Source organism: Festucalex cinctus, chromosome 6 (assembly GCF_051991245.1).
Source record: "Festucalex cinctus isolate MCC-2025b chromosome 6, RoL_Fcin_1.0, whole genome shotgun sequence".
Classification (NCBI taxonomy): Eukaryota; Metazoa; Chordata; class Actinopteri; order Syngnathiformes; family Syngnathidae; genus Festucalex; species Festucalex cinctus.
The window spans coordinates 301,436-326,611 of record NC_135416.1 but is presented as its reverse complement, the minus strand read 5'-3'; the positions used below and the strand labels follow the sequence as shown (position 1 = coordinate 326,611).

The window sequence follows — 25,176 nt, the reverse complement described above, 5'->3', positions numbered from 1 at the left end:
AAACATCATTAAGCGTATAATTTATACATGTATTTAAGGCAAGTTGTAAAAATATCTGCAGTTATCTTGTTTATGTTTAATAAATTTAAAACACCACTATACTGTATTATCATGTACAGGATCGTATGCTGAGATACGTTTCTTGGGAGGAGCAATATGGCGGCCTCGCCACCTCAAAAGTCTTGGCCTATGTAAGAGAGAGAGAGAGATCGATCGATCGATCGATCAGTGAGTGGCCTAACCCATATTGTAGTTTCCCCTCCTGTCCTGCTGGTGGCAGTCCATAAATCTGTTCGGAAGCACAGGCGACGCCACAAGAAGTGTTTCCTGTTTGGCAGCGTGTGGGGGAACGAGAGAAAGAGGTGAAGTGCTTCACGTTTGTTTTGTTCTTGCCCATTTCTTCCTCATTTGCGCGTCAAGTTAGCAAGTCGGAGCCTGTGGAAGTGTGAAATCGTGTCGCGACCGCGATGAGTTGAGTTGTGCGGCGATCGTCTGCTTTAAAAAGTCGTTGTCTCAGCTTGGAAGCTAATCGGCTAGGCTAGCGGTTTGAATGAACGAGATGCAAGTTGTCACTGAAATTTGGAGAAACAAACAAAAACACATTCCAGTTCGTGTGTGTTACACAACATTGCGTTTCTGTGTTCCGATCGAATGGTTAACTTATCAGTAATCGTGCTAACATCAAATCTTCAGGCACGTTTTTCTAAAGTTCTGTCAAGAACAAGATGCATATTCTTATCGAAGCAAGCTGAATTTTATCGCGTAAATGTCTCACGTTAAAATGGTCATGCTTCAAGTCTTATTTACATGTTGTTAATATTTCAACTTGTAGGTAGCCCATAATAGTCAAGAAGATCAGGCGGAACAACAAAATTCCCTAAATGTGTTCAGGAATAAACTTAAACAATGATGACGAATTCACACGTTTGTCATTATGCATACCAACAATTTTATCAAATCATACATATCGCAGAAATGATACTATTTCTTTTGCTGTGAACGCAAACTGGCTGCCACATCCTGGCATCTGAGCTCACAGCGCCCTCTGGTGTATCGCAACATCATCACAAGGCCTCAACTGACATAACAGAAAAAAAACAAACAAATGTTGTCAGCAATGGCGTGAAAAGTAGTATTTCAAAACATTTTTTTCTTAGACACAATTATGACATTTTGAACGATAACTGACAATTGAATTAAAAATGGATCCATTGACCACATGCGATTCCTTGGAGTTGTCGTTCCCGTGACCGAAATGATGTGAAACTGAAAGCCGAACCCTCGTTTGTTACCTTGGTAACCAGAAAGTGAGTGAAGAAGAATTGTGGCCCGATTTGCAGGACGGCGCCATGGACATCCGCCCCAACCACACCATCTACATCAACAACATCAACGACAAGGTCAAGAAAGCAGGTCGGTGGTGGCGAGCGACACGTTGGTTGCTCCTCTTGTTTCTGCAGCATCGGATCCATTTTGTTTTTCAGAGTTGAAGCGCTCTCTGTACGCGCTGCTGTCGCAGTTTGGCCAGATCGTGGAGATCGTGGCCATGAAGACCATGAAGATGCGAGGGCAGGCCTTTGTGGTCTTCAAGGAGCTGGCCGCCGCCACCAACGCCCTGCGACAGCTGCAGGGCTTCCCCTTCTACAACAAGCCCATGGTAGGACCACACCGTTACCACAGGAGGCGCACCGCCGCCATCATATTGATGATCTGCTCGCACAGAGGATCCAGTACGCCAAGACGGACTCGGAGGTCATCACCAAGGTGAAAGGTGCGCACGGCGAGCGAGACAAGAAGAAGGAGAAGAAGAAGAAACCTCAGGAAGCGGCCGCCCTCGCCAAGAAAGCCGCCATGGTGAGTGCGACAACTCGCCGTCGCCTAACTTCCTGTTGGCGTGCCATCGTAACGTCCCCGGATTGACTTTTTGTGGCGTTGTGTTCAGATGCCGTCAGTTCCGGTCCACATTCCGGCGGCGCAGGTACGTTGACGTTAAGAGTGTGACGATATATCCAGATCGTGAGAAACTTTGTCTCCCGATAGATACGCCTATGCAAGTATCTGTTATGTGAATTTTGTTCAATTATTTCTGAATTTTTTCATCATCAATATATTACTTTTATTATATGAATTATTTTTTAATATTGTATATTTTATTTTTATTATGATTTTTTTTTATTTTGCATATATTTTTATTATGTGAAATTATTATTTTTTATTTTTTATTTTGTATATATTTTTATGTGGATTTAAAAAAATGTATACATTTTTTAAATACAATTTTGTAATTTTAAATTTTGGATATTTTTATGATGTGATTTGTTTTTAATTGTTTCATTTTGTTTTTTATTATATGGTTTTTATTTTTTTAAATCATTTTTATTATGATTTTTTACTTTTGTATATATTTTTATTATATTATTTTTGTCATTTTATTTGAAAGTTTTTGTTTTTATTTCTTATTAGTTTTATCGTGGATCTGTTACCTGAGCAATATTTCAAAATGAACAAATAAACCAAAGCAATCGTCATATCGCGAGATAATTGTTATGGTGATCCTTGTATGGCATCGCAGAGGTTCCCGCCCCTAGTTGACGTTAGCTTTTTTGGCGGTTAGCGCGCCGTTAGCCGGGCTTTGTGGGGGTCAAAGGTTAACGTCGGATGTCTTGGCAGGTTCCCGACAACCCGCCAAACTACATCCTGTTCCTCAGCAACCTTCCCGAGGAAACCAACGAGATGATGCTGTCCATGCTCTTCAACCAGTAAGTGGATTGATCACGTATTATCGATCGATGGATGGATGGATGGGCGTGTTGCGTAACCGTGCTTACCTGACGAAAAGGTTCCCGGGCTTCAAGGAGGTTCGTCTGGTTCCGGGCAAGCACGACATCGCCTTTGTGGAGTTTGAGGGCGAGATGCAAGCGGGCGTGGCCAAGGACGCCCTGCAAGGCTTCCGCATCACCGCCACCTGCGCCATGAAGGTCACCTTCGCCAAGAAGTAGCTCCCATTACGGCGGACATTTTGGATTTGATGACTTGAGTTGATTTTTTTATGGACTTGTTATTGTTGTGGTGGTGCACAGAATCATCATCTTGTTGATTTCCTGTTTTGTACATTAACAAAATAAAACGTTTTTTGTTTTGTTTTTTTTTTACACAAAGTGTCACAAATTGACATAATTGTTCTTCTGTGTTTGTGACCGTCTGTACTTAACAGTTGGTCCGCCATTTTGCTGGTTTTTGGGGGTTTTTTTCTAACTGCAATTTTTTTCCCACTCGCTGTTGGTTTGATACCATTTTTGACCTCTTGATGGCAGCACACACGTTCGGCAGAAGATCACGTGATCAAAACAAAACCCAGCAAGAAGTCGGGATGACCTGCGGAATTTTTGTTTCTCAGCAACAGTTGGTCGACGTGAACAAAAACAAAATATATCTCGATTTTAGTTCCACAATTCAGGATGTATTTATTTTGGAAACGAGCAATGAAGCCTGCACTTTTTCTTTTTTTTTTTTTTCTCCTCCCTTGTGTGGGGGATCCAATGACGGCACGTGTGGGCTGTCGAGAAAACTTGATCCCCATCAACAATTGATACGCACACAAACACACACTTTGTAATTGATGTTGCTGGGCAGTCGAGGTGTCACCATAACGACGCATTGTCGGCTTCAAAAATACATTTTCATGTCAAATGGTAACTTGCACTGTTGTCGTTTCTAACAACTGCTAATGAAGTTTATCACAATAATTGCTAAATGTCAACTAGTTTCTTTTGTCTATCATGTAGGACAGGAAGTCGAATTTTTGCACTCGTGGGTTATCTTTTTGACAGACTTTATTTTTTCTTTTTTTTTAGGGAGGGGGGGTTTATTTTTTAATTTTTTTTATTTGTATTTTTTTAAATTATTTTTTATTATTTTATTGTTTTTATTTTGTTCTTTTTTTTTGTATTTTATTATTTTTTGTAAACAATATTTATGACACGACGGAGCCCCTCAGTGGGCCGGACTTCCGCTGTAGTCGGCGTTGACTTCCTGTTTTGCGTTTCCGCGGCAACAACGGCGGTCACGTGAGCGGCTGTCCGGCCGTCGTCATGATGACGCGGCCGCTCAAAAGCTCCACCGCGCGTGCCCCCGTGCGGCGTCCGTCCAGCGCGCGTGCCCGCGGGAGATGCTCGCACTCGTTCTTCGTGCTTCTTTTTCGTCTTCTTTTGTTTGTACATTTTTGTTGTTGTTGTTGTTGTGCTTGGATGGCGTCTAACATGGCCAACCCGCCGACGGAGGCGGCGGCGATGCCGACGACGGTCGTGACGATGTCGGAGCTTCCCGCAGGCGCCGCCGTGTGCGCCACTTTACCGGACCTGCTCTACCTGCCCGAACTTGTAACATTTCCATTTACAACTTCATTCATCTTATTCGACAGCAAAAAAAAGTTTCGGATCATGTTGTAATGTGCTCATTTTAACGATAGCGATCAAGTTCAAATGTATTCTGTTAATTGCACCTGTTGACGTACGAGTATTTTCACGCTTCAGCCAATCAGGATGAACACAATGTGCATCGATATGTTGTGAAAACAACAAAGTCACGTTTCACGTCTATACTGGAATTTGGGAAATGTTCCAACTACTGCACTTTTTGTAAGAATTTCAAAACATCTTTTTTTGTCCCCAAAACATTTTCTTGTTTTGCAATAGATGTTTTTGCATTTCACATTAGGGATAAACCAATTATCTGGGCTGATTATTGCTGCCAATATTCGGCAATTTGATGAATAATGGCATTGACCATTTAAAAAAAAATCTATTTAATTGTTTTTATTTATTATTGATTTATTGATTTTTTTATTTATTTTTATTTCAATGTAAAAAAATAATTGATTTAATTAATCAATTTTATGTAATTGTTTTTATTATTGATTTTTTTAATTTATTTATTTTTATATTTTGTATTTTTTATTTCATTAAAAAAATTATGAATTAATTAAGTTAATTAATTTAATTTTTAATGTAACTTTCTAAGGTTTGCTGCACCTTCTGTTTGTTTTTTAAAAGAAAATGGAAAAAAATTGCGATATTTTCAGATATTTGGATTTTTTGGGGGGTAAAATGATATATAATTACTGTAGAAAACGTAGGGGAGCTACTTGTTGAAATTTTCAGTTCTTTTAAACATGCTGATTTTTTAATTGCTAGAATTTTAAAACAAAGTCTATCATCTAAGATTAAAAAAACAAAAATCATCAAAGTTATTCAATAAATATGCTCATAGAAGTGGCAGTTTGTATTTAGTCACCAATATTTTGGCATTTTTGTGCAATTGAACATCGGCTCCAAATATCGGTTATTGACGACTAATAATCGGTATCGGCATCGGCCCTGAAAACCATTTTTCTTCCACCAGTTTCTGTGTCGTCTCATCAACAACACTTTGTCTTACCATCATTAGGGCCAATTAATTGGTTGGCCGATTAATTGGGCTTGCCAATTAATCGGATGATTTTTTTTTACTTTTTTTTTTAACATTAGCACATAAGACAAAGATAATGACAAAAAAAGAAAAGAAAAGAAAAGGCACCTTTTGGTTGGAGCGCCAAAAAAACAAAAACAAAACTGACCCGGTGATGGAAAAGCTCGCTGTTGTATCGTCAACGTTGACGTCGATGGACTTGCGTGCAGGTGCTGGGCGGTCTGGTGTGGATCCTGGTGGCGTGCACGCTGGTGTCGCCGCAGAACCCGCTGGGCTGGGTCATGTCGGTCAGCGTCTTCTGCTTCGTCATGACCGCGCTGTGGGGCCTCCTCTTCCTCTGCGGGTGTCATTCCAACAGAAGCAGCTGGGCGGCAGCGGTGAGTCACGAGCGCGCCGAAACCGCGACGCTCGCAACTTGCTCAAAAAAAAAAAAAAAAAGTCCAATTTAATTTCACAGATTAAAAAAAAAATAAAAAATTGTACAAATACAATTTTATATTGTCAACATTCAAATTGGACAAATTAAAATTCAGAACACAGATTTTGAAATTGCACACATTTAATTTATATCGCAGATTTTTAAACTTTACAAATATTTTAGATCATCGATTTTCAAATCGTGGAAATGAAAAATCATAAATCATATCAAGGATTTTAAAATTGTGCACATTTAATTTATATCGCAGATTTTTAAACTGCACAAATTGAATTTGATATTTTCCATTTTCAAACTGTACAAATTAAAATTCATATCACAAATTTTTAACTTGTACGCATCTAATTTGTATTGCAGATTTTTAAATCCCCCATTTTTATTTTTTATATTATGATTTTTTTAAATTGTACAAATTATATTTATTTTGCAGATTTTTCCATTCCACATTTTATTTTTGTTATGAATTTTTAAGTTGTACAAATGCCACATGAAAAATGCCACATGAATTGACTTCAATTGATTTTTCCAATCGTAGAGGTCAAATGTGATATTGGAAGTGTTGAATTTGTGAAATTGCCTTTGAGGATTTTGTGTACCACCTGACGGCGTCCGTCTTCTACCTGAGCGCCTCCGTGTCCTTGGCCAAGGTCACGCTGGACATCAGGAACGCCGGAAACTTCCGCAATTACCAGCTGGACATCTCCGCTGTGGTCTGTCACAACAAACACATTTCATACCCTCAAAATTGATTGATTGATCGATCGATTGACAGTCTGGTGTGGTGTCACCTTCAGGTGATGTCGTACGCGGCCACGCTGCTGTACTTTGTGCACTGCATCTTGTCGGCTATGCGCTGGAAGACCTTCTAGAACTTTTTCATCCACGCGCATTTGATTGATTAGGACGACATTTGCATTGAACGTTGATCATCTATGTGACATATTCAGATCGGATTTTTCTTTCAATTGTTTCAATGTTTAAATTTGACACACTGAAATGTATTTAAGCACATTTGTACTTGACATCGTTGACTTTTGACACATTTATTAGTGACACGATTTGACACTGTTTAATTGTGACATATTTCTGATTTTTCTGCACTGATTTATAAAATATTTATAACGATTTGACAGTATTGCTAATAAAGAAGGTTTGGATGAACTTGAGCCAAGTTGTAAACTTTGACTAACGACAAGATGGCGGGCGCAGCGGTGTCGCGTGTGGCGGTCGCCAAGGTGAGCGAGTGTCAGGTGGCAAAGAGGAAAGCTGCTACTGCTCAGCGACCCCCGAAGACCACCACGTGACGTTGTCGATGTTGTCGCGCATTTGACCTCCTCTGAGGTGTTTACAACAAACATTTTTTTTTTTTTAACGCGACACCGAACTCGCGCACATTGTCAGCGAGTCATCCATCAGGAGTGACGAGACGCGTCGCCATGACAACAAGAGGAACGCTCACATGAAAACGACGTTGTACAAGTCGCGTCATCAGGATTTGACGGGACATTCCTATGCGTGTCTTTTACCAATTACTATGTGTACAATTGCGTTATAAATATTCATATTGGTTGATAACGTAATCGTGTACATTTTTAGTTATTTGTTTGACTTATAACGTTCCATCATAGGCGTCCCACTGAAAGCCTTAAAAAAATAAAATAATAAAATAAATAAAGATAACTAGCAAACAACTGTTAATAAGCCCAGCAAATGAACATTATTCAAACGTAAGCGTTGTAGTATCTCGTGTCTGTTCTACAAATTCCATCACATTTTGCTCAGGCGGCTCAGATGTCACTTCCGGTGAAAAAGACCTCTTTGGACAACAAGATGGCCGAAGCCGTAGCCGATGAGGAGGCAGCTCGTTTGTGAAGGTGATATACTTCGTTTTGTTTTTGTTTTTTTTGGCCGTTTTCGTATCACGAAGTGTCGCTGTTTGTTTTGACCGTGACACAAAAGGCCACACACAGTCAAATTGGGTGTTCAATGAAATTGGTGAACATACTTGGGTCCAACGAACTCGGCAACTTGAACGCACTGGACGCTTGATTAGGTACACCATAAACACCTGGACTGGCGGCTCAAGCCTTACCAGCGTACATATGAGGGTTCTGGTTAGGGCTGGTTCTTGGGGGGGAAAAAACCGTGCATATAAGCCGTACATGAAATCGTCATCGATTATTCTCTTCAATTTCTTTTTAAAACTTCTACTAGAAAAGATGAACGCTTCCGGAGTTGGAAGACGTGACGAAAGTCCCCATTCGGCGAATCAACGGGCAGCATTTAGTCACGTGACTGCGCGGCCCCAGGCGAGAGGAAGACCGCAAATGGTCTAGAATTGAAGAGCAAGACCAAAGTCCACGTTCCGAGCCTGGAAAGGACTAAAAAGTGAACAGAAGAGCCGCCGGTTGGCTCCCTCTCCAAGATGGCGGCTCAGTCCGCACGTCGTCAACCGTAACAGGCTCCTTCTATCAAAAGTCACGCCTTGAAAATAAAGGCACGCCAGAATAACTTTTTTTTTTTGCGAAGGTCGCACTCCAGATAAAAGCACAAAAGAGTTAAGTGTAACTGAAAATAAAATAAAATCAAATAAATGATTTTGAAGGTGCGACTTTGTCTTACGATGTTGCTATTGATGTTTATTCTACTGTTTGATGCCGGTTGCCAAGAGGCCACAATAAGACGTCAAAGCACTACTTTTAGTCTCGAAACGTCAAATCACCTTTTTTTCCCGCTGATGAGCGCCCTCTAAAAATGTCTTTTTGTGTTTTGTTTGTTTTGTTGCGGTGCTGGATGATTTGGCCGCGGCCGCCGCAGCGTGCCGGCGATTGAGCTCGCGGAGCGACTACAAGTGCCTGTTGGTGATGGGCGCCAGTTTGGCTCTGATCCACGTCGGATGGTACCAGCTCAAGTCCCGCCCCCACCTGTACGAGAGCGAGTAAAAGGATGCGAGGCGGCGAGTGGCTGCGGCGCAACTGGCCATGGGTGGCGCTGGGCACCCTGGCGGGCGTGCACGCCGCCACCTGGCTGATGCAGCGCGCCGTCAAGAGCGCCGTACGCTCGCACGGACCGCAGACGCGCACGCGAGACTGACGGCGGCCACAGACACAAAAACAAAACCTTTTTTTGCGCTGTTCTTCATTGGCGACTGGGTGATGATGTCATCTATCCGTCAAGCAACGGAATTGATTACAACTGGCAACGGGATTTTTTTTTTCTTTTTTTTTCGTAAGCACTCATTCACACACTCACACAAGCTTACTTGACGTAAGCCAGACGGGTCTCCCAGGCGGAAAAGCGAACCCACGCCAACCGGCGCGAAGGCAAGCGACCGTTCCGCTCGTCCAGCTGGAGCCCGGCAACGGGATCTTTTGGGTCATGAGTGACTCGTGATGATGTCACCAATAAAGTCCAGATGTGTTTTTCTTTCAAACTGTGCTGAAAAACGATTTGGTGCTTCAGTGAAAACAACATATGGGGACATCTAGTGGACGAAAGAAGTAAAAGCAACCCATGTCACTGAAGTGTGAAACAATCAATCACACTTATCTTTCATCAATAAGTGTCCAAATAAATCCGATGCAGAGCATATATTATTTACAGATGTCTGTGCTAATAAGTTTTTTTCATAAATAAAATGATTGATGTGTGTATGTATTTAAAAAAAAAAAAAATGCGACTCCTTCACGCTCTCTAATTTTACATCTTTGAAAATGTCGTTCACTGTAATAATAAAAAAAAAAAAAAAACTACTTAGTTAAGATGAGGCAACAGATTAAATTTCACTAGCTTGGTATTGAGTAAATATTAAATGTGCCTTAATATTATACATTTTATATAAGTAGATTTGAATACAGAACTGATTTTTTTTCTTCAAAGTAGCAGTTTCATTTGAACATAATTCCAATAAAGAAATTTACAAAATGTTCATAGTCAGGCTTATATTCAAGTGCAGCAACGTTATTGTCAAACACAAATAGTTTTTTTTTTTTTTTTTAATATTCATGTCAACCCAAGTGTCCATTTTAGATCTGAACGTGGTTTTGAAATTTGGATTTTGGGGGCTGGCGGGTGGGAAAAGACGCTCACTGACTGTGCAGAGAAGATAAGAAATAATAAATAATGAGCATTCATATCCACTACATTCAACTCATCTTCAACCTTAAAAAAAAAGGGCGGTTATTATTTGATGGAATAATTGATAGGTGACTCGATTTATTTAAAAAGTTGTTAGACATCACTTGATTCAATTCTTAATGTAAACTTTCATATTTTTCCTAATGCATAAAATGAGAGCAAGAAGTTTCCACTATTTGCAGCATTGCTACTTTTGACCGTCTTGAATAGATACTGGGTGAATTCCTCAATTGAATGGAAAATTGACGTGAAATGTGAATCGATTGTTGTAAATGTGAATTGATAAGATAGCCAACCCTAAACCTCCACAAACACAACATTTGTTTTGTTTTGTTTTGTCCGGGAGAAGCGACGGAAAGCGACTTCCCGGATCCCAAATCATCTTTCGCCCTTGAAATGAACGCAAACGTCATCGGCAAACCCGTCGGACAAAAAACATTCCCAACATGTTTATTAAGCAAGAAAATCATATTGTCATATTGCACCGTGCTTGCAAGTCAAAAAAAAAAAAAAAAAAAGGACTCTTATCTCTGGACGGCCCCTGCCACGCGTCCGTCTGTCCGTCAGCGAGCGTCGTGACGTTGCTGCTGCTGCTGCTGTCGCCGTGGCAACTTCCTTCGATCCTTGCCGGCGTTGCGCTTCCTCTTTTTGCCGAGGAAGGCGTCCAGCTTGCCGCTCGTCTTCAGCGCCGAAAATCTGGCCGCCAGATGACGCTTCTTCTGCTCCGCTACAAAACGGGACACAACAGTGTGACGGACGTGCCGGCAAAAATGCCATTGCAAAAAAAACTGAACAAAAAAAAAGCTTATGCACGTCAGATTATTAGTTATTGTTTTTTTTGCTGTAGTTGAAATATGAGGTGCGTTATGTGGTATACGTACATTTGCTGATGAAGAACGGCCGAGCGCCGCGATTGGCCCGTTGCCGCTGCTCCCTCTTGTGGCGAAGCTCGCCGGCCCGTCGCTGCTCTCGGCTCTGCCGCGCTCGCTCCTGATTGGCCTGCCGGGCGTGTGGGCGGGGTCGCTCGTCAGTAAACGTGTGCGGTGACGCCAGCGCCGCCGACGACACTCACCATCTTCTTGAGAAGGAAGTTGAGCTGATCTTTCTTGACGCCGCTTTTGGTTTTCTTCAGCTGCTTTTCAATCACCTGACGGACAAAAAAAAAAAAATGAAAAGAAATACAGAAATTTGTTAAGACAATTGCCATAAGAATTACAGGCAGAACATTTGACTCGTTCACTATATTTTGTTGCAATTTACAACAGAGACAAATCCATTTTTTGAGGAAGTTGTTTCAAACGACATCATCATCATGTTATAATAATAATAAAGTTTATGTTTCAAACACTTGTGAAAAGTTTCAACATATTCTTAAGTCTAATCAAATACTCCCTAAAACGTGACCTAAATAACTTAAATGCACCCAAAAAAAAGCTACAGAAATATACTTACGACTATTAAAATGCTCAATTTATAATAATAATAACAATAATAATAATAATAATAATAATAAGTCTTAAGTCAAGTGAAATAGTCCCTAAAAGTTCTTTAAATGTTGCTGGATGTAAATTTGTTGAAAGTTGCTTACAAATGGAGGAAAGAATGAAAAGTTAAAGGTTGAAAAGATTAATTTTCAAAATATGACTCGAAGAAACGTTTGAAGGCGTTGCAAAAAGTTTTGCACTTCCGTCATGTCCGAGCTGTACAAAAATCTGCAAAAAAATTGACAACATTATGCAGAGTTTGGAGATGAAATTGTTGACGTTCCACTAGAGGGAGCCAGAGAGTAAAATCGATTCAAGTGCAAACGCTATTTCGGACGTCGCGTGGTCCATTTTGCGTTGTGTCAAGCGGCCATTTTAGGCACGCGGGAATCCTTCCTTGAGGCTCACGGCGCCACGTGCGTGCATGCGTGTGCGTGCGTGTGCGTGCGTGCGTGCGTGCCTGCGTCTCTCGCCATCTGATGTCGTGGATGAAGTTGTACGTCTTGTCAAAGATGTCCGCCTTGTACTCCCCCGACAGGTCGTCGAAGCGAGGGTCTCTCAACGTCTGAAAACACAAACAAACTAACAATTCTTCCTCTTCTTTTTGCTCCCTTCTACTTACAAAAACAAAAATTGGACTGAGCGGCCATTTGGAGCATTTTGTGGGGTGGGAATGTTTCAAAGTTTGTCTTACATTATATTGTCAACAAGTCAAAGGGGAAAAAAAAAAAAACTACCAATTTTAAACGATCAGCCGATTAATATGGTGGACCAAAATTGCCAAAATTTAAAATAATAAATGAATAAAGAAATAAATGTGAAAATAAAATGGAAACAATTAATATATATTAATATATATATATAAATTCATGTATTTCTTCATTGATTTGTTATCCGGACTCACCATCTTCTTGACGGCGACCACCTGGCGCAGGAACGGCGCCCGTTTCTTGGCGGAGACCTCGACGGGCCTGAGGGAGGAGCCAAAGGCGTCAAGCGAGAGCGAGAGCGGACGCCGTCACGTCACGTCACGTCACGTCACGTCACGTCACGGCGCGGCGCCTCACCTGTTCTTGTTGAGGCGCTTGCGCTCGGCGCCGCCCGCCGCCTGCCGCCGGGCGCCGTGAGCGACCCGGTCGTACGCTTTGGTGCCCACGTGGCGACGCAGATTCAAGATGTCCTCAAACGACATGGACGACAACTCTGCACATTTCAAAAAACAATCCATCAATTCATATTGAGACGACAGGTCGCTTCCAATAAAGATTCGATTGCAGGTGGAACATTTCATAGATTATGCCATCAAATAGAAACTAATTGAAAATGAAAAGTGCCCAAACTTCAAGCACGCAACAATGAATTAAATTATCAAATCAAACAATAACAGATAAACGCTTGCATGTTGGGCTGCTCCATTATGGAAAAAATCATCATCACCATTATTTTGGCAATAATTGTACATGTATACAAATATGAAGACCAACTAACAAAAAACAAAACAGTAGCAACTATAATTATGTAAGTTCCTTTTGGACCAAACAGAATTTATAATAATATATATTTATAATAATGTTTATTTATTTATCTTGAATTTTATGCAAAAAGAAAGAAAAAAAATCTGTTCTTCACCTTTTTTGATGTTCTCTCTCGCCAAAAGTGATGACTCGACCTTTGCGTCATCTTCATCATCTTCATCATCTTCATCATCTTCATCATCACCCTCCTTTTCCTCCTCCCTCCCATCATGTCCTGCCTGATCTTCCTCATCAGGTCCTTCCTCATCCTCATCCTCATCATCACTCCCATGATCAGATCCTGCCCAATCTTCCTCTTCAGCAGCTTCTCCTCTTCGTCGCTCCATCAACACAAGTGAGTTGCTCTCCTCCTCCTCTTCATCGCCGCCGTGCCTGGCGGCCATCTTGTTGGCCTCGTCTGCTAACACAACAGGCATGTGACCTCTCTTTTTTTTTTAGCAAATCCATCACTTTACGCAATAAACAATTGCTTGCCATGACGAGCGTACGCTAACTGGCTGTCAATAAAGCACTTTTTAAATCCGACGTTTGCCACTTTTATTTTTGATGCATTACAACAACTTTCATGCCCCCCCCAAAAAACAGCAAAAAAGGGCTGATTTTTCTCTTTGTTTTAAAGTGGGGGAAAAAAATTCACAAGTAGGACAAAGTCTTTCAAAAAGTGATTTGAACCATTATATATCATTGTCATGAATCTGTTGATTAATCAGGTAATTATTGGGATTTTATTCTTAAATAATAATGATGATAGAACGGTTGTCGTAGTTTCAATCACGACAATTGGTGGACAAACAAACGATTTTTAGACTTGAAGTTGCAGTCAGATCGATTTTGCTCACATTTTCCATCGCTAATTTCATGAATTTCATCAACTAAGTGTAGCGTATTAAAATGTACATTCACGACTAATAGGAAGTTTGTTCATTTTTCCTATACACGACCCATAATAAAAAATAAACAGCAATAATATCATTATTTGGCCTTATTAGCATTATTTGACAACATTCCCACTACTTATACTTTACTAAAAGGAAGCTTTCAATTTATTCTCTGTTGAAGGTTTTATTTATTTTAGCTTTACTATAATTTTTGAAACGATTTTTGTTCTCGTGATTTAACTATTGCTTTTCGCGTATGAACTGGATAACTTGAATAACTCTTTCATGAGAAACAATGACATCACTGTCATGTTCAGTTTGTGTGGTTTAAGCAAGCATTTCAATGGCACAACTCTTTTGAGAAAAGGAAGAAGATGGAAAAAAAAAAGTTGTGGAATTTTCAAACTCGGGATTCTCCAAAGTCAAATCTCGACCTCCGCTGAATCCACAGGAAGAAATAGCCGCATTTTCATTTTTAACTGTTAACTTTGAGACGCAAAGAAGAACAAAAATGAGGTAGTTTGAAGGCCGAACAGATCGTTACGTGTTTAAGACTCGACCAATATCATTACTAGTGTTCAGTCATCAACATGTTTTACCTGACAAGCTGACAAAGTTTCAAAGATGAACTTTTGCAATGGACTTGGGTTCCTTCACGCTCGGGCACGTGCAGAACACCAACCAAAGAGTGTTCCGACACTTCCGGTCGTAGTTGGCGACTTTTAAATCAACTGAAAAGTAGAACGAAAAAAAAAAAAATCATTAAATCGTTGAATTGTCGATGTGCAAGTCTGCGTGACACTCACCGTTAGCATAGCCTACATTAGCCTCCCCCGACGCGTTCCGTGACGTCACGTCCATGAGGTACTTCCGCCTTCACAATAAAGGGTTCGCTCAGCCAAACACGGCGCGGATTTCCTGATATTAAACTGTAAACGATTACTAGTCGCCTTTACATGACACTTTGGCACGTCGTTACAAAATTCTAAAAATCGAAAGCAAAAACAAGCTGTTTTTTTTATTTTTATTTTATTTTTTAAAGATTTTAGCATGTAAGCGGAAAACGGGATGGAGGCGTCATGCTGATTGCCATCAAATACTTGTCTTAAAACCTTCGAAATTGAAATTAAAGCTCACATACAAACAACAGGCAGGCAGATCGACATATAGAATTGTACTACGATAGTAAAACAAAAACAGGAAACCGATTTCCACGGCTTTTGAACTAATGTTATTTTGAAAATCCAAACCGGATCCTGCTGTAGTGACACATTGTCCATTGACAGGTGTGCGAATGGAACTTGGGTGATGCTCAGGCTGATCGTTGCCATTCTCGCTCTCCTCCGCCGACGAACGTGCCGGCGCGGCAGTCTCGGCTCGCCGACTTCCTCGACACGTTTTGGACGCTCGAGCGAACAGGTCACGTGATGCCGGACGGGATTCAACAGGTCATGTGACTGCCAGCGCGCCGACATCATGATGCCGGTGAGCCGACCACCTGCCACCTCGCACGGATTGTGTCAGAGGAGGAGCCAGCATCATCCATTCATCCGTTATCTTGTCGTCATCCGTTCACCCCCTCATCTATTCATCTCATCTATCACCCATTCATTCAGTCTGTCATCTCATCTACCATTCATCCATCCATTCTTTCGCTCCACTCTCCTTCCATCAACCTGTTGAGTGTTCGGAGGAGGCGGGACTGCGGAGCAGCTCAGCCAATGAGACGAGTCCAGTGATAATTTCGTTGACGAAAAAATTTTTTTTTTTTCAGACGAAAATGAAAAACTAAAATAGAAGCCATTCATTGAGACTGTAACTATAACTAAAACTGACGAACAATTTTGTCAATGACTAAAACAAAAATGAAAATAACAGTCAGGAAAATTCACACAATCAAAATCAGAAGTAATGAAACGCGGGTTGGAGAAAAGAATTACAATTACAAATAGATGTGTTGTCATTTTCTGTAAAAAAGTTGAAATGTATTCTGAAGGAAAATATCGACTAAACTGTCAATTTAGTCGCCTAAAATTGCTCTTTTTCGTCAACTAAAATTGGATTCAAACAAAAATAAAAATCAGATGGCACTTGATTTATATGACGCTTTTCCACCTTACAAGGCCCTCAAAGCGCTTTCCATTTTCACTAGCCATTGATGACGCAGCATCAGGAGCAATTGTGGGTCAGTATCTTGCTCAAGGATGCTTCGACATGGTTACAATGGCATGGGATCAAACCCACAACCTCTGGGTTAAGAGCCAAACAACATACCACTGAGCCACACCGCCCCAGATGACTTAAACTTGAATTAATTTAGTCAAAAGACTAGAAGAAATTTGTTAAAATGAACACTGATGCGATATAAGTAAAGGTGACTTGACTTGTCAACTTTGTTGACTTTTGAAGTTGATCCGCTTCCGTTTTCAATTTCCTTTCGTCCTGGGATGGTTGCTAGGCGACGTTGTTGTTTGTGGGTTGCCGTTTGCGTCTGGAGCAAAGAGAAAGCCCAAACAGGAAGTAGCGGCATCCTGCGAAAGGCGACGCTGCTTGGTAACTGTCGCCATGGTGACCAGGATCCCGCACATGAGCACAAAGTCAAAATGAGAACTTGAAATCTTGTCACATTTGATTGACAGCGTTGCAATGGGCGTGTCCACGTTTGATTGGCGTGCGCAGCGCAAGGCGACGACAAGCGAGCTTCCTGGTGGTCGTCCAAACGAGCGCTGGCGTTCATTTGCTTTGTTTTTAATGAAGAAAAATCTTCTCTAATCCTTCACAGCATGCGTGCGCGCATGTGTGTGTTAATCCTGCTGGTCACGTGACCCGTCTCCCATATGGCTGCAGGCGTGGGCGGCGCCAACGCAGCACAACACTGAGGAAGTGACCCGTGGTGAACAGATGCTCTGTTGCCATGGCAACCACTTGACATCACAGATGGATGAGAGCAATCATTTTGTTTTGAAAAGCATTTTTTTATCCCAATTTGGAAGTCGGGCGCCTGCTGCAGTACCGCATTGTGCCACAACATGCCGGGCAGCGCTGAGCTCTACTTGATGACGCGCAACGACATGAACAGAGGAAGAAGAGGCAGAGAAGCGGCTGTCGCACTTGTTGACGTCTATGCTCATTTCAGTTAGCACGCCTATGGCGTTTCACATTATACGTTAGCATTAAGCTAACAGACTTGGTTACAACAACATGGATGGATGAATGTTTTGCTGTTGTTGTGATGTGCCCCCCCCCCACAGCGAGGGGTCCCTAATCCCAGCCCGGATTAAGACGCTGTCACGTGACCAGCCCACAGTCTTTGTGAGCTGCTATGCTAACGTAAGCGCCAATAGCCAGGATCGACTTCCTGTCCTGATCTTGACTGCCCCTCCCCCAACAGTCTTGACCTCCTTTTGGGGATGACACAAACCAGCAGTTCTGCCCCATGTTTCCTCAGAATCCCAAAGTAGGAGAGACATGCAGGAGGCGATTCACGTTACAGACCCCAAAACATCGAAAACATCTATTTGACTACAAGAACATTCTTGGAGAAAATCCAACCTGATTTCTAGAACCTTCATCTTATACTCCACTTCTTGAACCTTGTGCTTGAATATTGGATCCTGGTGTTGACTCAACATCCAGAACCTTCAGTTGGACCTCTCAACAACCTTCTGCTCAATTCCTTGAAGCTTCATGGTGTCTATGTGCCTTCTAGAACCCTTTATTTGACTTTTAGAAAATTCTACCTGATTTCTGGAATCTTTTGCTCAAGTCTTAGAAACTTATACTTAACCTGTTGAACCCTGTTCTTGACTTCTTGAACTTCCCAGTGTCTACTCAGTTTTGGGAACCTCCCGTTTGGCTTCCAGAACCTTTTGTTCAACTTCTGTAGTTAAACTCTCAAAACCGTTCCAGTGTCTACATGCCTTCCAGACCTTCTACTCAACTTCCAGAAACTTTTGCTAAACTCTTAATACCTTAACTCCACTGACTGAAAACATCTAACAGCTCACTCACGTCCACAGTGACACACTCGTTGGCATGGTGAGGGTGTCCACCTGACACGTCGTGTCCCATCACTACCACATCACCAGTCTTCTGCATTAGCGTGTTAGCACACGCGGTCGTGACGTGACTTGTTTTGTCGTAGATGTTCCTGAGCGTGTTCCTGGGCGGCGGGCCGCAGGACTGCTGCGAGGTTCCCGTCACGCCGGACACGCTTTGCCGGGACGTTCTCCGCTTGTGCAAGGAACCGGGAGAGAACCACTGCTTCATCACCGAGACCTGGAGGGGAGAGGGTCAGTTCATGGCACGCGCACAGAAACACCACAAACAAACATTCCACAACCACTATATAGCATACATTGATTTTGATATAACGGACCTATTGGTTCTAAAATCCCGATTGGGATTCGGGAGAATGATTGAACCAGCTCGTTTTAAATTGAAATTACAATTAATGGAAGAACCCATTTCATGTTTTCAGAAGAAAAAAAACATAGGCCATGTGGAACACAGTCAGACATCACAATGCCTTTTGTTCAATCAGAACGCGTCGTTGGGGAGGACGAGAACATGATGGAGGTGTTGCAACGTTGGGGGCAGCACAGAGGGGAGGTGTCCTACCTACTCAGGCGCCTGCCGCACACAGGTACCGCACGCACACACCTATGTTAGCTTGCATGCTAGCTTGCGTTCAGCACACAACGTACTAAAAATCAAACAGAAACATCTTGAAGCCGATGAGAAGGATCTGGAAGTCAAAATAGAATGTTCTAGAAGGCACATAAAACACTGCAAAGGTTCTAGGATTTGAGCTTGAGCTTCTCGAGCAATGCTAATCTACGGCAGGTTTGTGTCCAGGCGCGTACAGGACAGCAGACCACACGATGGGCCGAGGTCATATGACTGCCGAGGATGACAAGGTGACTAGCGTTAGCCTAACTTAGCATCCGTCTGTTAGCACGCTAACCGTTTGTGAACGCACGCAGGTGTCATCGCCTCATCCGGATGAAGCGCTGAGGGAGCTGGAGGATCTGGCAGCCCGACAGCAGCGGAACATCTACGACAAGCAACAAGTGCTCGCCTTCAAGGTGTGATGACGCCACAATGTCATAATTGTGACATCAGCTCGACAAGCATATGATCTCACTGATGTCACCGTCCCCCTTCCCTTCCCCCAGGAGCAGCATTTGTGGCGTTTGAGGCACAAGGACCACGGCGAGACGTCGGACGAGGAGTGCGTGCGACGTCTTCGGGAAAACGCCGCCAAGCAGGAGGCCAAGCTGCGCCGTGTGCGGGCCCTCAGGGGCCAAGTGGAGCTCAAGCGTGTCACTAATAGCAAGCTGGGTCAGTGGGACAAGTTGAAGTTGAACAGACGGTCGTAGCAGTCGGATGGAAGGCTCTGTCAGTCAGTTGGAAGGTTCTAAAAGGCATACAGGCAGCAGAAAGGTCTTCAAAGTTGTACAGAATGTCTTGAATTTGATCAGAAGGTTCTAGAAACCAAAAGGAAGTCTCTTGAAGTCAAAGAAGACACTGTTTCCAGTAAGGTTTTAAGAATTGAGCAGACGTTTCTAGAAGTCTATTGTAGTCTTGTAGGGGACTTACGAAGTAGAAGTTTATCAAATCAAACAAAAGGTTCCAAAAGGCACACAGACAGTAGAAATGTTCTAGAATCTTCTCTAGGGAGGCCGCCGAGTAGACCACACTGAGGCCACCTGTGCTCCTCAGTTTCAGAGGTGGAGCACCTGAGTGCCCTGTTCCAGCAGAAGCAGAAGGAGCTCCTGGTGAGCGTGGCTCGTGTGGAGCAGCTCAGCGAGCAGCTGGAGGCGCTTCGGAGCAGCAGAACAGAAGGCAGAGACTCCTCCTCTTCCGCCGAGCTGCAGCGGCTATGCGGAGAGCTGCAGGTGAGGCCGGGAAAGATGCTAACCGTGCACGCTAACCAATCTGCTAAGGATCCGGTGGTGTCAGGCTAGAAAACCTGCGCTAAGCTATTTTGGCGACGCATGTGCGTGTCCTGCCCCCCCCCAGCTTAGAAACCGATTGAACCAGGAGCAGAAGTCGCACTTGCAGCAGCAGAGGGACGCACTGAACAGGAAGAACCAGGAGGTGGCAACCATGGAGCGGCGCGTGGCCGAGCTGCGTCAGCGCCTTTTGAAGAAGAAGGCGGGGCTGCAGCATAAGGAGAACACGCCCGTGAGTGCAAATGATGCTATGCTAATGTGATGTCTGAAGCTGAAAGATGTCCTCCTGTCGGTTCCCCCTGCAGGTGCCCTTGGACAGTGCAGCCCCTCAGCACGCCACATCAAGCAAGGTGGCGGCGGTGGGTCCGTACATCCAGTCGTCCTGTCAGGCTCCGCCTTTGCCGTCCCGCCAAGATCCTGCGCTGAAGCCCACCGACCCGAACGGCACCACCACCCTAGCGGCCCACAAGATGTCCCTGAAGCCGCCGCCGCCTCCTCGGCCCCTCAAGCCGGCCTCAGGTACGCTGAGGTGGCAGTGCGGTGAAAGCACCATGTGACCTTCATGCCGACCAGATATGTTTTTGTGTTCTGAGCAGCCGTCAACAAAGTCTCTGATTGGAGCAGCGGGAATGGATGCCCCACCCATGCTTCAACACTGCCCCGGATGGCTAACCTGCGCCACTACACTTCAGGTCAACAACAACGGCCGGGTACACACGTAAAGACAGTCGGGCTGTTTTTGTCCTGATTTTGCCCCTTCACAACCAAAGACGTCAAACAGTCGACTATCTTATGTCTGTTATAACAGGTGTGGGCAAACTTGGTCCTCGAGGGCCAGAGTCCTGCAGGTTTTTGTGTTTCCCTTTTCCACCACAGCTGATATATGATCAGCTCATCAGCAAGCTCTGCATAAGCCTGATAACGATCTTGTTGATTGGAATCAGCTTGTGTTGGAAGAGGGACACCAGCAAAACCTGCAGGACTTCGGCCCTCGAGTCCTATAAGATGATCATTCTGTCAGAGGTGTGTTAAGATTGGATTTGACCTGATAACAGGGTCTGAACCCGGTCTGGACGGACATTCTGAAATATTCAAATGTACTCAATATTCACGACAAAAAATCGTCGTGTGTGTGGGGAAAGTCGACAGCTGTCGCCTCGAGTCACCTGACACGTGAACGGAACGTCGTCGTTCAAAGACGCAACCTGACTGACCAACAAGGAAGCAGCAGGAAATCAAAGAAAATATATCCTAACCGATGTCGCCTTTTGTATGAACGTAGACTCCCGAGATGGGAAGAAGCATTTTCCAAAGCAAGTCTTGACGACATCACCGTTCATCTGGTCCCCTCTGAGAAAACTTGGCTAACATCGGCCGGCACATAACTGGGTTCTTACGTTTTGTCTTCGTTTTGAGAGATCATGTGTGTGTCCTACCTTGGAGCACTTGCTTTGAGGTCGGTGGTAGAAGAGAATCTTAACGCGTGTGGTGCTGCGTTGAGATGATCGGAGCACTCCACACACAGTACCACCAAAACTGTGAAATCCTTTTGTTTTTATCTTCATGTTTGGATTCACAAAATCCTTCTTTGTGTACCAAAACAAAGCTTCAAGAACTGAAGCTTTAATGATGTTCTGTCTGCAGAGACCGATTCCTGCCAGAGTTCTGACGTCCCGCCCCCTGTCCCCTCACGGAACAATCAAACCACCACGAAACTGCTCAGGGACCAGAAGGTATCGGAGGACTGATATGAAACTTGTGACTTTCTCACTGCCAACCAGTCCTAATTCAACTCGTGTCGTTTCTGCGAAAGGATCCGGGCACGCCTACTTCCAAGGCTTTCTGCGGGCCGCCGCTCTTCTCCCAGTCCGCCTACAGCACCGGAACCTTCCCCGGAAAGATGAGATCCTCCAGAGGCGGTCTTCACAGTAACACCCTCCCGCTGCCCCACAAGCAAGAGAAGCCCCCGGCCGCCGCCGTGCGACCCTACACCCCCGAGCCCCTGGAGCCCCAGGGACCCCTGGAGCCCGTGTCCCCGGTGCTGCAGAAGCCCCCGAGAGTGGCGGCGTCATCGATCTACTCCATGTATACGCAGAGGAGCACGCACGGAAAGAGCCACCAGTCCAGCACGCTTCCACGCTGCCAAACGCGAGGTGACGACTGCGTAATAGCTCGCTTCGCTTCCACGCCGCTTCATTTTCTTTTCCTACATTGATGTCTCCCGTTTCTTGACACATCTTGGAGGGTCTTTGTGGCTACAGGTTTGGATGCTCGAGGGTCAGATGAGGTACAGATGTGGTCTGCTTGTCAAAGGTGGTGATACTGAAGGAAGACTTTGCTTGATGAACAAAGAGAACTGATCAGATCGATCAAGACCTGAAGGGTCCAATGAATGGGAATTGCTTTTAAAGCCCGTAAAACAGGGTTCACCACTTCCGGTCCTCCAGATCCAGAGTCCTGCAGGTGTCTGATGTTTCCGCCCACTAGCACACCTGATTCATATAATCAGCTATTCAGCATACCTGATAACATCCTGATCTTTAGTATCAGGTGTGTTGGTAGGTATGCGGAAACATCGAAAACCTGCAGGACTCCGGATCTGGAGAACCGGAATTGGTGGACCCTGCGGTAGAAGCTGACCTTGTACCTCAAATTGGGTGTGTTGGTTTCACTGAGCATAGAGATAGCAAGTCGGCATGTGAGCGCAGCATCCACAGTTTGAGCCAGGTTTGAAACTAAGTTACTGATCTTGGGTCAATCTCTCCCCGTGCCACAGGGCGAGGGCCATTGTTCTCATTGATGTGCTGGGATCCATTTTGATTCCCAGCTTGCATGCTAATCATTTGTCTCATTCCACAGTCTACGGAAAACCAGTCCTCCCGGCCAGTGGAGGGCAGCAGTCTGACAGCGGTGCCATCAGCTCTGGATTTTCTTCTTCTTCCAAGCGGGGCGAGGTGGACCGCAGTTTCCAGGCCAAGGATGTCACTTCTGGGGTGGAGCCTGCCGCGGAACGAGCCACGCCTCGGCCCCTCAGCCCCACCAAGCTGCTGCCCTTCCTGCCCAAGCCCAACAGGAACCACGGCAACGCTGATCTGGAGGCCTTGCGGCGGCGCCAACACGCCCCCCGGCCCCTGAAGAAACGCAGCTCCATCACAGAGCCCGAAGGCCCCGCGGGACCCAACATCCAGAAGCTTCTCTACCAGAAGACCACCATGGCTGCCATGGAGACCATACCCGTGGAGACCCAAGACCCGGTCTCAGAGTGTGCTGGGGCATCAGATGCGAGCGACAGAGTGGCTCTGACGCAGCTGCTCGAGAGCCCGGAAGACGACGGGACTCCGCCCCCTGTGCCCCCTCGTTCTCCTATCCCAAGCTCCGCCTCTTGCCATGCCCCACCGACCAATCAGGATGGCAATGAGGAAGCGGTGCGGCCAGTCACAGGGGACGAGTTCCCACCCTACCCGCCTCCTCCTTACCCCGTGGAAGGGGACGCCGCGCTCAGCCTGAGGCCCCCTGAGGTCACAGGTCAGGTGATGGTGAGTCAGTGACGTCTCATGTGGCTATGACTGCTGCTTCCGCTGAATGACTGGATGAATGAATACGTAGGTAGAAGAGGTTTGATGACTGAATGCATCTGAAAAATTGGTCAAGAAGGATGAATGAATGGATGAATTAACAAATAGCTCAGAGGTCGTGAATGTCTTGGAGTTTTCTTTTTTCTCTTCTCACTGACATCCAACTTGGCTCGTTGACCTCCTCCAGGGAAAGAAATCCATTCTCCGTACGTCAGCTTCTGTTCCGGCGGACCGCAACGTGCGGGTCAAGTTCCACCCTTTGGCCATCCTGCTGGACGCGTCCCTGGAGGGGGAGTACGACCTGGTCCAGAGGGTCATCTATGAAGTCAGCCCGACATCTTTGGAGTCAAAATGGAGGACGGCTAAGTTGACGTCCGCCATCTTTGTTTGTCTCCAGGCGGATGATCCTAGCGGGGCCAACGACGAAGGCATCACGGCCCTGCACAACGCCGTCTGCGCCGGACACGCCGACATCGTGAACTTCCTGGTACACTTTGGCGTCAACGTCAACGCGGCCGACAGCGACGGATGGTAACGCAAATTCTCACCGTTCTCTTGTTGGTGATCACGCACTCGTTTCTGACTCGCTTCAGCATTTTCAAATACTGGACCGAGACTGTCGTGATTTCGAAGATGTGAAGCGCTTACTGACAATTCTGTCCACGCGCGAATTTGATTTTGGCCAACCTGGTGACCGCGGTGCTTGTGGTGATTGCCCAGGACGCCGCTGCACTGCGCCGCCTCGTGCAACAACGTGGACGTGTGCAAGTTCCTGGTGGAGAGCGGCGCGGCCGTGTTGGCCGTGACGCTCAGCGACGCGCAGACGCCCGCCGACAAATGCGAGGAGATGGACGACGGATACGCTCAGTGCTCGCACTTCCTCTACGGTCAGCAGCGGCAACATGGAATGAATGAATGAATGAATGAGCCAACTTTTTGAGAAGGCTGTCAAGGTTCAAGGAGGTTCTTATGAATGAATAGCTGAATGGTTAAGCGCAAGAGGAAGTTCTCAAAGAAATGAGCGAATGAATGATCTGAAGTTCTCACAAACGATCGAATGGATCTGAGAACGTTCGTCTAAATCAGGGCTGGCTAAACTCGGTCCTCGAGGGCCGGAGTCCTGCAGGTTTTGGATGTTTCCCTTCTCCAACTTTGCATTAGCCTGTTGATTGGAATCAGCTCGTGTTGGAAGAGGGAAACCTCCAGGACTTTGCGCCTGGTCAAAATGAAATCACAAATGGATTCTGTTACGGATGAATGAAGAAACGAGTAATTTCAAGAAATGAATGAGCGAATTTGGTCATGATTTTGAAGAGACCATTGTGAACGAATGCATGAATGAGATCTGGGATCTGTGATGCCCCGCCCCTCACCTGCGTTTTTGCGCGCAGGCGTTCAGGAGAAGATGGGCGTCATGAACCGGGGCGTGGTCTACGGCCTTTGGGACTACGAGGCCCAGAGCGAGGACGAGCTGTCCTTCCAGACGGGAGACTGCTTGACGGTGTTGAGGCGTGACGAGGACGCCGACGGCGACTGGTGGTTGGCGTGCTGCGGCGACGCCCAGGGATTCGTACCCAGAAACCTGCTCGGGGTCAGTAACTGGCAAAACCTGCGCAGTGGTCCCCAGGCTCGGTCGTGCAGACAGGCAGGGTGTTGACGTATATTCCTGAGGCGTACGACAAAAAACAAAGGAAAACAAATCCAGTGG

General features: G+C 44.9%; 4 protein-coding genes and 1 long non-coding RNA gene across 6 annotated transcripts in view; 4 read left to right on the top strand and 1 right to left on the bottom strand.

Annotated features, from left to right (window-relative positions):
- Positions 1-203: 203 nt before the first annotated feature.
- Positions 204-3,696, top strand: snrpb2 (small nuclear ribonucleoprotein polypeptide B2). 2 transcript variants are annotated; one of them, XM_077523216.1, is made up of 7 exons: positions 204-362; positions 1,305-1,413; positions 1,485-1,657; positions 1,723-1,854; positions 1,943-1,978; positions 2,671-2,759; positions 2,840-3,696. In XM_077523216.1, exons 2-7 carry the CDS (start codon positions 1,350-1,352, stop codon positions 2,997-2,999), a joined length of 654 nt encoding a protein of 217 aa, XP_077379342.1. In that variant the 5' UTR covers positions 204-362; positions 1,305-1,349; the 3' UTR covers positions 3,000-3,696. The 2 variants fall into 2 exon arrangements, with proteins under 2 accessions (XP_077379342.1, XP_077379343.1); XM_077523217.1 differs by having other exon boundaries at positions 219-362; positions 1,341-1,413.
- Positions 3,697-4,128: 432 nt separating this feature from the next.
- Positions 4,129-6,984, top strand: LOC144020116 (myelin and lymphocyte protein-like). The gene is made up of 4 exons (XM_077523220.1): positions 4,129-4,379; positions 5,676-5,843; positions 6,487-6,612; positions 6,697-6,984. Exons 1-4 carry the CDS (start codon positions 4,248-4,250, stop codon positions 6,769-6,771), a joined length of 501 nt encoding a protein of 166 aa, XP_077379346.1. The 5' UTR covers positions 4,129-4,247; the 3' UTR covers positions 6,772-6,984.
- Positions 6,985-7,272: 288 nt separating this feature from the next.
- Positions 7,273-9,504, top strand: LOC144020117 (uncharacterized). The gene is made up of 2 exons (XR_013283806.1): positions 7,273-7,776; positions 8,720-9,504. It is a non-coding gene; the product is annotated as an uncharacterized LOC144020117 (long non-coding RNA).
- A 944-nt stretch (positions 9,505-10,448) lies between these two features.
- Positions 10,449-15,868, bottom strand: rrp36 (ribosomal RNA processing 36). Its single transcript, XM_077523215.1, has 9 exons — positions 14,743-15,868; positions 14,536-14,667; positions 13,153-13,455; positions 12,591-12,726; positions 12,428-12,494; positions 11,984-12,088; positions 11,112-11,186; positions 10,921-11,038; positions 10,449-10,766 (listed from the first exon to the last, which is right to left on the bottom strand). The coding sequence occupies exons 3-9, from the start codon at positions 13,439-13,441 to the stop codon at positions 10,603-10,605; spliced, it is 954 nt and encodes a 317-aa protein (XP_077379341.1). The 5' UTR covers positions 13,442-13,455; positions 14,536-14,667; positions 14,743-15,868; the 3' UTR covers positions 10,449-10,602.
- Positions 15,209-25,176, top strand: part of LOC144020107 (apoptosis-stimulating of p53 protein 2-like) — a 10,693-nt gene continuing 725 nt past the window's right edge. The window contains exons 1-17 of the mRNA XM_077523203.1: positions 15,209-15,421; positions 18,081-18,228; positions 18,480-18,581; positions 18,782-18,855; positions 18,922-19,023; positions 19,114-19,279; positions 19,661-19,836; positions 19,961-20,125; positions 20,199-20,412; positions 20,490-20,603; positions 21,538-21,626; positions 21,707-22,046; positions 22,753-23,429; positions 23,656-23,793; positions 23,866-23,999; positions 24,189-24,355; positions 24,860-25,059. Coding sequence (XP_077379329.1) covers positions 15,413-15,421; positions 18,081-18,228; positions 18,480-18,581; positions 18,782-18,855; positions 18,922-19,023; positions 19,114-19,279; positions 19,661-19,836; positions 19,961-20,125; positions 20,199-20,412; positions 20,490-20,603; positions 21,538-21,626; positions 21,707-22,046; positions 22,753-23,429; positions 23,656-23,793; positions 23,866-23,999; positions 24,189-24,355; positions 24,860-25,059 — 3,015 coding nt within the window. The 5' untranslated portion in view covers positions 15,209-15,412. The remainder of the gene's footprint in view (positions 15,422-18,080; positions 18,229-18,479; positions 18,582-18,781; positions 18,856-18,921; positions 19,024-19,113; positions 19,280-19,660; positions 19,837-19,960; positions 20,126-20,198; positions 20,413-20,489; positions 20,604-21,537; positions 21,627-21,706; positions 22,047-22,752; positions 23,430-23,655; positions 23,794-23,865; positions 24,000-24,188; positions 24,356-24,859; positions 25,060-25,176) is intronic.

Coding starts and splice junctions, on each gene's coding strand:
- snrpb2 (XM_077523216.1), top strand. CDS start 1,350: ATGGACATCCGCCCCAACCACACCATCTACATCAACAACATCAACGAC. Junction 1,855..1,942: donor TCGCCAAGAAAGCCGCCATG/GTGAGTGCGACA, acceptor CGTTGTGTTCAG/ATGCCGTCAGTTCCGGTCCA. Junction 1,979..2,670: donor TCCACATTCCGGCGGCGCAG/GTACGTTGACGT, acceptor ATGTCTTGGCAG/GTTCCCGACAACCCGCCAAA.
- LOC144020116 (XM_077523220.1), top strand. CDS start 4,248: ATGGCGTCTAACATGGCCAACCCGCCGACGGAGGCGGCGGCGATGCCG. Junction 4,380..5,675: donor TGCTCTACCTGCCCGAACTT/GTAACATTTCCA, acceptor ACTTGCGTGCAG/GTGCTGGGCGGTCTGGTGTG. Junction 6,613..6,696: donor AGCTGGACATCTCCGCTGTG/GTCTGTCACAAC, acceptor TGTCACCTTCAG/GTGATGTCGTACGCGGCCAC.
- rrp36 (XM_077523215.1), bottom strand. CDS start 13,441: ATGGCCGCCAGGCACGGCGGCGATGAAGAGGAGGAGGAGAGCAACTCA. Junction 11,187..11,983: donor TCAGATGGCGAGAGACGCAG/GCACGCACGCAC, acceptor TTTGTCCGTCAG/GTGATTGAAAAGCAGCTGAA. Junction 10,767..10,920: donor GCCGTTCTTCATCAGCAAAT/GTACGTATACCA, acceptor CCCGTTTTGTAG/CGGAGCAGAAGAAGCGTCAT.